This window comes from Brachyhypopomus gauderio, unplaced genomic scaffold (assembly GCF_052324685.1).
Source record: "Brachyhypopomus gauderio isolate BG-103 unplaced genomic scaffold, BGAUD_0.2 sc122, whole genome shotgun sequence".
NCBI classification, from domain to species: Eukaryota; Metazoa; Chordata; class Actinopteri; order Gymnotiformes; family Hypopomidae; genus Brachyhypopomus; species Brachyhypopomus gauderio.
In genome coordinates, this window is record NW_027506943.1 from 24,799 (window position 1) to 36,484 (window position 11,686).

An 11,686-nucleotide genomic window follows, 5' to 3' on the forward strand; every position below is an offset into this window, starting at 1 on the left:
TGCTTTCTGCTCTGCTGCGTATGATATGCCAGCCTGATGTTCATGTCCCACGTGGCCATGCGGAGTGTCGCTCCGACACACTCCAGCACAGCACACACACAGAACCCCGTACCAAACAGCAGGGAAACCGGAGCGTCCGCAAACACGTCCGTCCAGGCAATAGTAATCGAACCCCGCACCCCACCCCATCGGGACCGCGCAGGGGGGTGTAGTGGCTGTCAGCAAACCCAGAGACCGGGACGTTCCTGCCAACAGGGCTCCCTGCCAACAGAAAGGGTCCAGACTAAATTTTAAATGATTTAAAGCATGAAAAATGTATTAGTAAACTAAAATGTGTGCAATGTAAAATCGCCTCGGATCAAAACAACTCTGAGATTGATTACTCTTTCAGTGTCTGTTTATAACTAACAGCTTTACATTCAAGGTTAGGAGACTAAATGTCAATGCAGAAAACACACTGTGCCCTGTCAGTGCCCAAGTTCATTCTGCTACTCTGAGTTATTTTCACATCTTGAAAAACATTAAAAGGAAAGAATATCTGGAAACAACAACAAATTATAATTTTAAAAAGCAGGATTGATCTGTTGGCAAAACACATATCTAGGCTGATCTAAATACCATGCACTGGTCTTCTTTGGGGAAAAGGCCTATGTCTTGGCTGTGTGTTAATGGTGGAAGTGATCCATCTGTTTGATCTTCAGACTTCGCATAAGGAGTCTAAGACCAACCCTCCTCCTGCTAGGTAGTAGAGGTCATAGAGACCAGTGGAAGGTCACCGCCCCACTCACGTGACCGAACTTGGCACAAGACACCTCAACAGTTTCTCCTCAGACCTTCTTCCGTGTGTGTGTGTGTGTGTGTGTGTGTGTGTGTGTGTGTGTGTGTGTGTGTGTGTGTGTGTGTGTGTGTGTGTGTGTGTGTGTGTGTGTGTGTGTGTGGGTTCGACAGTCTGACGGGCTCTCATTAGGGGGTGCTCTTCCTCCCTCAGCTCTGGGCCTCAGCCACACCGGCCTGTCACTGTGTGAGGATTCATTTCCGTTCAGAGAGAAAGAGGGGGAGAGAGAGAGAGAGGGAAAGAGAGAGAGAGAGGAAGGGGAGAAAGAGAGGGGAAAGGAGAAAGGAGAGGGACTGAGATGGGAAGAGAGGGTGAGGAGGAGAAAGAAGAAGGGGAGAGGAGAAAGAGAGAGGGGGGGGGGAGAGACAGAGACAGAGAGAGGGAGAAGATAGAGAGAGAGAGGGAGGAGGAGATAGAGAGATGCTGCTTCTGTGCTGCATGGTGGCCTCATGAATTATTGTGCCTGAGCTGCTAAAGCAGTCGATCCATCTACACACACTGCCACATGCTATCAGAGCAACACACAGCCTCAGGGACTGGAGCGAGGGGAGAAACACACTCGCCGTTTGGTGCGTTTGCGTGTGTGTAAGAGTTGATCCTTATGCGAATGTGTACTTCTGAGTGAAATTATGTGTCGGTTGTAATGGAAAGATGTAAATTTTCCTGCAACTGAAACATTCATGAAACATTCGCACACTGAGCCTTAATTCCTCATGCTTTAAAAAAAGTGCTAAATGACACCCACAAACTGGATTTGTGGAATTACGGTGTGGTATGTAGCTGCAAGGGAGGATTCCAATCATGGCATTCACATATAATGTGGGCTTACTGGCACCAGTGAAACCATTGCATCACAGTCCTGTAATACCCACACAAACGCAACCCCCGATATCCAAATGATATAAACACAGTCTCTGCCATTAATACTCATCAAGCAAATGCCTGATTTTTAAATCCTGATTTTAAAAAACCTACCAAGCCAAGTCAGTCAATAGATTTGATTGCTGCATAGATCTAAGCATTTTCTTAAAAGTGAGTTAATGCACAAACACACTCCTACAACCTCCCTCCACTGCACAGCCTGTGTCCCAAAGGGGGGGGGGGGGTTGCGGATCTTCTGAGCACGGATCTCCACTCGTGGGGACGGATCTCCACTCAGGGGCGGGAGGATCTCCACTCAGGGGCGGGAGGATCTCCACCCATCTTCGTGGGTTCGAAGGAGGAAGAGGATGCAAGGATGAAATTGCCCAGAATTGCTTTCTTGTACGTCCGCTAGTCAGACAGGCTGGAGCAGGCCAGCACGTTAGCACTGGGGTAACCCCGCACACACGAGCACCCGCACACACAAGCACCCACACGGGACACACAAGCACCCACACGCACAAGCACCTACACGGGACACACAACCACCCACACGCACAAGCACCTACACGGGACACACAACCACCCACACGCACAAGCACCTACACGGGACACACAACCACCCACACGCACAAGCGCCTACACGCACAAGCACCCACACGCACAAGCACCTACATGGGACACACAACCATGCACAAGCACCTACACGGGACACACAAGCACCCACACACAAAAGCACCTACACGCACAAGCACCTACACGGGACACACAAGCACCCACACACACAAGCACCTACACGGAACACACAAGCACCCACACGCACAAGCACCCACACGGCACGCACAACCACCCACAACCACCCGCATGCACAAGCACCCACACCCGCACGCACAACCACTCGCACGCACAACCACTCGCACGCACAACCACCCGCACAACCACCCGCACGGCACACACAACCACCTACACGCACAACCACCCACACGCACAACCACCCGCACGCACAACCACCCGCACAACCACCCGCACGGCACACACAACCACCTACACGCACAACCACCCACACGCACAACCACCCGCACGCACAACCACTCGCACGCACAACCACCCACATGCACAAGCACCCACACGGCACGCACACCCACCCACACGCACGCCTCTCCGTCACACCTCCACCTCCAGCACAGCAGTGGTAAACGGAGCTAAGCACACAGGCCAAACAGAGGAGCACGACTGGAGCTGCATTATTTATGGACCCCTCGGTTGTTTTGAATTTCATTGCACTATTTCAGCACTTTTTCTTCCATCATCTCATGAGAAAACAGAGAGGAGAGGAGAGAGAGACTGAGAAAGACAGGGAGGGAGAGATAAGGCACTCACACATGGGGAGGCAGAGAGAGAGAGAAAGACTGAGTGAGTGAATACTCATTTTTTGGCTTGAATCCAAACAGATGACCTGCTTTCAGCAGATTTACGGTCGCATCTTCAACAAAATGGGACCTTATTGTTCTCTGGAAGAAGAGAAGCTAAAAACAAAACAACTTGATGACAAGATAAACTACAATTTCTATAATGGCTGTTGTTTTCATAGATACCACACATTTATCCAATTCCATCCAATTAGACGTGACAGCAGCAGATGCTGTTCTAATTGGCTTGCTACACAACCTAAAGCGTTTTATTATTTCTGCTTTAACTCCGATGTGAAATGATACTGTGGGATACTTTCCTTGGCATGAACTTGGCTGAGGGATTGCTCAGTAAGCATAGAATGCACTGTTCTGCACTCTTCCATGGTCTTCCCTCTGAGAACACACACACACACACACACACACACACACACACACACACACACACTCGCGCTGTGCAGTAGCTGCCAAAGCGCTACATCTGCGTCTCATCAGCATGTGAGGGCGTCAACAGTGTAAAGAGCTGAAAGGAGGAGCTGATCAGAACCTGAGTACACACCTCCTGTGTTTCTCTCCCTCACACACACACACACACACACACACACACACACACACACACACACACACACACACACACACACAGACACTCACAGGTTCCACAGGATTGCACCACGTGACTTAAATTAATGCAGAAGAAAGCAGCACTAAGGACAAGTGAAATGATACTCAGGGCAAAGGGTGTGGTAAAAACACGGATGAGAAGATGAAAGCCCAAAGCCCAAGGTCTCTGCAAAGCCAAACCGGAGCATAATAAATGGCCTTAACAGGGCCCTGATAAAAATCCAATGAAATTTTAAAAAGATCCTATCCACTCTGCATGCCACAGAGTGACTGGCTAGAAAGCGGACCCATTTTACCCCCCCCCCCCCCCCCCCCCCCCACCCCCACCCCCGAAAGGCAGCCGAAAGTACAGCCAAGCTCCTCTCAGCCGATTGAAAACACCCACAGAACCCAGCGCGGCCAGTTATTAAAGCCGCAGAGAGCCCCGACTGCGATGTTTGCGGGGCCGGCGTCAGCGCCGCTCTCGGGCCGCCGAGCCCGGCTGGCTTCCACGACCGCAGCTCTGCAGGTGGCCAGGTGAGCTGCCACAGCTGCGCGGGCCTGTTATCAACAGCAGCTCTGCCTCCAGGACCAGCTGACCAGCACCCGCCCCAATCCGCACCGCACCCTCATCAGCGGGCACACTGAGAGTGTGTGATTGTGTATACAGTCACACACACACACACACACACACTTGTGCACACATGCACCCAAACTCATTCGCTCTTGCTCTCTCCTGGTCCTGCACTGCTGCCTATCTAGACATCGCCTCTACAGACCTTCGTTTTTCTTCCAGACGCCCAACCCCGCACCCTCCTCACCCTGTTCTACGTGCAGCCTCCACATCACCCCGGGGTTGCCATATCCCTGCAGCGGTCAGCAGGCCTGCCCACCCCGCGTGGGCTCTTTCTCTCTGGGTGTAGCGCATACATCTGATGCAGCCAATCAGACGCGTAAGTGGACTGATGAAGGTAATTTGTGATGGTGTGATAGTCGTCCTTTCAAAACAAGCCCTGAGGAGGAGCTCCTCGTGAGCAGACGCCACCGCCATATTGCCTAATTTGTCAGTGACTCCAAAATTAAAGCAATAAAATAATAAACAAAACAAACAACCTCAGAAAAATACGTTATACTATGCATTGTTTTTGTATAAAACCAAGGGCAAAATTAAGTTCCATTCTAAACTACACATTTCAGTCCAAATATTCATGATAATATAAGTGTATCTAAAACACATTTTACAGAAAACCTTAAAAATTATATTACTGATACAGTTACAGTTTGTCGCTATAAAGTGAAGTAAATATATGATTATAATGAAGTTTGAACATCCATTTTCTCTGGAAAGGCTGCCACAGATAGCTATACTTAATAGATACAACTTAACAACTTCACGATGAATTACTAATACAATACTATTACGCACAAAATAACCATTTACAACAAAGCGGTTTCCAATCCGGAAAATATCCGGAGTCAAGAGCGGAGAAAATGATGTTCATATATTACCGAGATCTTGAGACACAGACCGTGTCCCCTTTTATTTGAGCTGACTGGGCTTTGGTAGAAACACACACGCTCACTCCCCGGTTCACTCCTCAGTTCACTCCTGTGTGCAGAACAACTTGGTCGATGAGCCCGGTGAGAAATACCGTCCAAGTGCGGGACCGAGTCCGTTATCCAGTATAATCATCTGTGTACCGTTTAAAGTCTCGTACGTTACGATACGTGGAGACGAACCCAAGCCCGGTCCACACGCCACATGCTCGCCTCGGAACCTCGGCTGTATTTCTGCAGACGTCTCTGCTTGTAAAATGTGTTTATAACATGTAAACTATTCCGATAATTTGAATGTTTATTATACAAAATGGCATACGAAAATGTTAATAAATGAATAATAAGAAACGCCGTAAAAACATTAATTGTGAAGCGAACAGCGCGGATATGTGATGTACGTCCACTTTTCACTGTGAAATAGGCAGAAACATCCAAACTGAAGATGAAGGACAGTAGTATTAACATTGAATATAATATACGAGAACATCATTTGGCTTGCAATTGCTTTCAAGTTTGAATGATAAAGCCAAAAAAGTACAAATCAAGCTCTCCGTGCGGAGCCCCGCGAGGCGCGTAACCGACACGCCGGGCGCGCTTCACTAGCGCGGGGAGCGCGGACGGCAAACCGTTAGTCCAGAAATAAGAACTTCTGGAGATATAAGGGCGATCAAACACAATTTATCATGTGCGGACGGAGCGGATCTAATTGTCTTTTTGTCCTACTGCAAGTTTAATCCATATTTGTAATTTTATGTTTCTTAAAACGGGTAGCAAGATTAAACACCAGTTGCCGAATTGCTGACAGATGTTGAACATGAGATGAGGCGTCGGTGTTCCGGTTCTGACCGCTTATCACGGTCTCGCTTCTAATGCAAAATTGTTTCGCGATTATGAATAAGTGCAACATTGCTTTTAAAACGAGGTGAAACAGAGACGACTAAGAACCAAACTGTCCATTAATTCCAGTCTATTGAAGGCTGATGTAAATAAAATCTTAAGGGCTTGAATAAAAAAAAAAGAATACAAAAGAAAAGAAAAAAATCTTACCCTCATTTCCAAGAACCAGAGATGATAAACAAAGAACCAGTAAACATCCATATAGCCTGGGAGATAAATCCATCTTTCTGGGTGAATTGTCACCCATTGCGTGTGACTGAAGTCTTCTTTGTTGAATGAAAATGTTCTTTCCGTGTGAAGAAACACGTTTATCCACCGGGAACAGCTTGCGGCTTCACTTCACCACAGTGGTAATAATTCTTCCTTTTGGTTTCTCGCCTGTTTTCACGTTATTCTTTCAAATTCTGGCAGCGTGAACTGGTCAGCGAGTGCTGTAAAACAACAGAAACATTCTGCGGTCCTTAACTAAACAAAACAAGTCAACGAGACGATTCTGAATAACTTTTCTCCTAAACCTTCATTCAAAATCACACTTAAAATCAGTAACGCATATTAGACCTTCTTTGCTCGGTGTGGATGTCCTGGTTCCTAAAGTGAGAGGGTTCTGCTGCCTTCAAATCCAAACGGCACGAGGCGCTTCTCTCCTCGCACTTTCCTCCTTGTAACTCATTCGCCTTTCACGCTAGATATAAAACGAAACGGCGAAATCGCGCTAGAGGGGGCGAAAAAGTTTAAATCATATGTTCCCTGCAGCACGTAATTGAAGACACGCGACAGGAATAGACACTGTCCGCCGACGCCTCGCGCTGCCGCCGCTTCTCCGCTCAGCTCCCCGACGCGCGTGAGAGCTGGGACTGCACGAGCTCTGTGTCCGCGCGAGCGCTGGGTCTGCGCGAGCGCTGCAGCAGCATGTGGATGTAATAGCATTAGGACGGCGCAGCTATCGCATTACAGTCAGCACCTCGGCCCGCCTCCCTCCCGTCTCTGATTAAAGAGGAGCGCGAGGACGGGAGAGGGGAGTAACGCACGCGGTCAGCAGCCACACGATCGTCGAATGTATGTTGGCTGCAAAACCACGGGTTGGTTTGAGGGTATTTCTGGAAGCCAGTGTCACTTATAGATTACGCACAGTGCAACAGTAATGCCAGATCACAATGATAACAAACAGGAATAGAAAGAGAATAAAATACATGTAATTATGGTAATTATCTATACACTGCCATGTGTAGTCTCTTTGATGTTGAGTAGTGCCTCTAGGAACAGTTCTGATACCTCTTAACTCCCTCTTGGCTACAGGAACTTTGATAAAAATACAGAGGTAGCACAAAGTTAAAATGCTGAGCTAAGGTTTACGCGTAAACGCAGGCCAGGTAAAGGAAATGGGTATGGTAATGCATAGCTGAGCTGGAATTAATGCATGTCTATTTGACAGCAGGCCAGGAAATAAAAAAACACGGATCAACAAGGGTGTACGGGTCAAACGGCAAAGCAGAAATGAGAGGAGGTGAAACGAAACCTTAACAGGCCATGACGAGCGTGAAACGCACCAGCACAGGAAACACTACCATGTGAACTTCCTTCCACATGATCGAACTTCCCATTGAGCACTTTGCATCAGCACATGTGTACACACACATGCACACATGAGCATGAACGTTCAGGGCACCTGCGCGTATGTGCACACAGGCACAACACACCCATGCACAACACACACACGTATGCACGCGCAAAAATCCTCTGAAGCCCAGTAAAGCAGTGGAAGTTCTCAGTCTGGTTTGTGCGGAATGGTGGTGAGGTAATGAGAAAAAGAAATTAGATTTTCAGAAGTGTCTAACCACACCACCTGAAGTCACTCTCTAATTTAAGGCCCCAGCAGTGTGCCGTGTGAGGAACGTGCAATTTGAGCAGATACGATGGAGATGAGACTCCACAACTAACATCCAAAGAGGGAAGTTACAGGGTTCAGGAAGGAGGGTGGAACAAGTTTGAGGGGGAACGCAGAAATAGACAGAAAGACATATGCACGATCCTGCACACATCAAAGCCCAGTTCAGTATCCAAAAGACCGACCCAAACCGACGGTCCTGTGTAGAACATTGAGCATGGACCCTGCCCTCTAACTACACACCCAGACCTTAATGATACAGCAACCTCCAGCACAGCCCAAAATAAACTTCTTAGGAAGTCTCTTCTCCTCGTCATGATGACCTCCGTGCAACAGATGCACCCGGCGTGGTGACACAGGAACCGCTCCAGAACCGCCACGCTCTTTGCAGCCAAGGCACAGCCCGGCGTGAACCTCGTCTGGGGTGACTCTTGCGTGAGAGCGATTTTCCTTCGGCTCGCATCTCACCCGGCTCACATGATCTGGGCCACGCCTGAGCAGCTGATGAGGAACAGTTATGGCAGAGGAACCGAGGTTAAAAGAGTCGTACGGCGGCTCTCCGAGCGCTGGCCAGCGCAGCTGTTCCTCAGAGGAGTTTAGGTTCCCGTCCGCCTCTCTTATCTGCGCCAGCTCGTGATGCCTCCTGCCCGGGCTCTCGGCGCTCTGGAGGCCGGCACACAGTTTGACCCGAGAGTTTCAGGCTGTCAGCAGCTTGTGATAAAAGCAAACCCCTGCGTGCTGCTTGCAGATCAGCACAACGTGCTCTTTTGACCTGGTTAAAGTTACAGTTTGACCAGGATGAGCTGGTCCCCGATCAGCACGGAAGGGTCGACACCCCAGGGCGCTGACAGCGCCGCTCTCGCCCGTCCGCACGCAACCCGACCCGGCGCGGGCGTGATATCGTCCGTCTTTGAGGCTGACGGCGGAGTGTGGGGATGACTGCAGAACAGAGGGTCTGTGTGTGTGTGTGTGTGTGTGTGGGGGGGCGCATCCTCCGCCTCAAGGGGGACAGGAGAACACAGGCGGCTCGCACGGACTACGCTGCACCACTGGAACACGTGCGACTGTAGTTGTTACCACTTCTGCTCTAACAGAGGCACCACATAAATGACCCTGCAGACCCAGTAACCTTTGTTAAGCCGGGCCTGGTGTAGTACATACTGTGGCATGGGGGGGTTGAAACAGGCAATGGGAGTTTCAGACACCTAAAACTGAGACACGCGGCGTGGCCCCTGCACATAGCAGCTCCCGTGTGAGGATAAGCAGGCCTGGAGTGGAAGCGGACCGTTCTGGAATGGAATTCCGAACCACAAATTCCACGGGGGGGGGGGGGGGGGGGGGTATAGGGCAGACACAAAGCAGCGCTATCAGTGTTTACACGGTGCCCCTGTTTCCCTCACCGCTTTTATCTACACAGCTTGGAGCAGGTTATTGACACAGGCCACGCCCACAGACGTACATCGGCTGACTCACGGCTGCGATGCTTGGTGGATGGTGTTCTAAAGAAAACATCACGTCAGTCATCCTCTCTTTGATGGTCCAGCAAGCACATATAGGTCCAGAGGCATCACTGCACACCTTATCTAAGAACGCATAGGTGTCAACTTGTTCTTGTTCACAACAAATAAGTTGTGCACACACACAAACGTGCGCGCACATGAATACGCACGTGCACAAACGCACACAAATGCAAGCGAACACAAGCATGCAACGCATGCGCACGCAGCCTCCCCCGAGCTTCATCGGTGAAGTGTTCTGACCTCATGAGATCAGGAAATTAGCGTGTCAACAGCACACGGACGCATGACGTTCTAATTTGCAGCTTGGCTGTGCTGATATCTGTTTTTCTCTCTTAAATGAAGAAAACACTCACACACACACACACACACACACACACACACAGTTCTGTATCCCCGTGCACACATACGTCTGCTGCGTTTTCCATGTTTCTCGCGCCGCATCCGTCACTGAACTTCAAAGCCACCCCGCAGCCGCCCTCACTCCCACCCTAATGGCCTCCGCGCTCCGGTCCGCTCTGAGTGGCGCCGGCACAGCCCGGCCCGGCCCTGCAGCACGAGCCTTTTATTTGCCTGTTTACGGCCGCGTGTCACCGCCGCTGCCCCCGGCGTGATTATCTCTGCAGGATGAAGCGCGGTCCGGGGCTCCTCGCGCTGGAATAGCAGCTCGGCCAACGGCAGGGCTCATTATCTACAGAACTGCCCGTCCCTCTGGAGGCCTCGCTCCTCCGTACGTTCACGTTCGTTTAGCGGCTCGAGCAGACGGCGTGCGCGTGCGTGCGCCACTAGACGGACCGCGCTCCGCTGCCAGAGCTGCGTGGCCATGGAGACGGCTAATGGACTTGGCCTTTGGTTTATGGACACTTAATAAAGAACAGCTTTATTAAGAAGAGCCATTCCGATAAACATACTACCTGAGAGCTAGTACTCACGCTCTTGCTCGTAAGCAAGTCTGAGCCATGTTTAACATACTAACGGATGATGCCATCGGGCTGAGCTGAGTCTCACTTCTGATGGCCATTGTTGACGCTTTCAGTGAATCCACTGCAATTCTGCTTTGTACCATAAGGGGGCAGATGTCTTCCAATGCAGGCTGGGAGAGAGGAGAGACACCCGCAAAGCTGGAGGCAAAAGCTGAACAAGATTGACATCCTCATCAGGATCCGGGCAGGACTTCACGGACGTAACGTGAAATGATTCACAAAGCCGTGATTAGAGGCAGCGCGTGGAATGTTTGCGGACAGATTCAGATACTGCTAAAAGGAGAAGAAATGACAGGAGAAGAAATGACAGGAGACTCAGAGAATCGCGTGGCTTTTAAGTGCTGCCACCTGCAGATTTCCAGGACAATCTCCTCCTCAATCTTAACCAAATTCCGAATGCTTTTCTTTGTTTCCCCTCCAGATCTTTCTGCTCTCACACCGGCGCTTCCTCGCTCTTCTCTTTGATACGTGATTTCCATCGCTGCCTCTGGATTCTCTGGACTGTCGATTCTGAGCAGTAATTATGATAAAGCACAGTGAGATGTTGAGAGAGGAACAGGGAAAGAGCTGGAGGAGCCCTTATTTTCTGGAACACGCCGATCACAGCCACCTATCTCTTAATCATGCTTTTAATTATGCACCTTTGCAACAACAGCAGGAGTGACTGGGTAACACACACACACACACACACACACACACACAAACACACACACACACACACACACTGTGCTCTAATTGAAGCGCCTGAGGTGTGCTTCCCTGTTGCCTGTGATGGTATCCACTGATGAGATTCCGTGCTTTTCTATGGTCATTGATAAGCCTGGAGGTCAGAGGTCAGGGCTCCTAACACTGATAAGGCTGTCTGTGGAACCCCACTGGGCTGATTGGGTCTGGGACAAACACAGAGGCCACTGATGGAACACTGATCAAACACCAGCAGCGCCCGCCCCCAGCGTGCTTGCCCAAGGCCCGACACCCTCTCTCCCTCATTTCTTTATCTCAGCCTGCATTCCGCCGCTAACGACAGGAGGGAAGGTTGCTCAGCCCACTGTATGCGAGCCTTTCGTTTGTTTACACTAAATCTCATCATCCAGCGAGAGTGCACAGGAAGACGTCTCGTGACAGCAGGGCCAATCGCCCCC

General features: G+C 50.0%; 1 protein-coding gene across 2 annotated transcripts in view; it reads right to left on the reverse strand.

The window, feature by feature from the left end:
• LOC143498897 (neuropilin-2-like) overlaps positions 1 to 7,079 on the reverse strand; it is a 30,816-nt gene extending 23,737 nt beyond the window's left edge. Inside the window, exons 1-2 of one of the 2 annotated variants that reach the window (XM_076993805.1) lie at positions 6,718 to 7,079; positions 6,310 to 6,590 (exon numbers count right to left, since the gene is read on the reverse strand). In XM_076993805.1, coding sequence (XP_076849920.1) covers positions 6,310 to 6,406 — 97 coding nt within the window. In that variant the 5' untranslated portion in view covers positions 6,407 to 6,590; positions 6,718 to 7,079. Of the gene's footprint in view, positions 1 to 6,309 lie in introns of both variants that reach the window. The other variant, XM_076993804.1, reaches the window with a different exon arrangement.
• Positions 7,080 to 11,686: the final 4,607 nt, after the last annotated feature.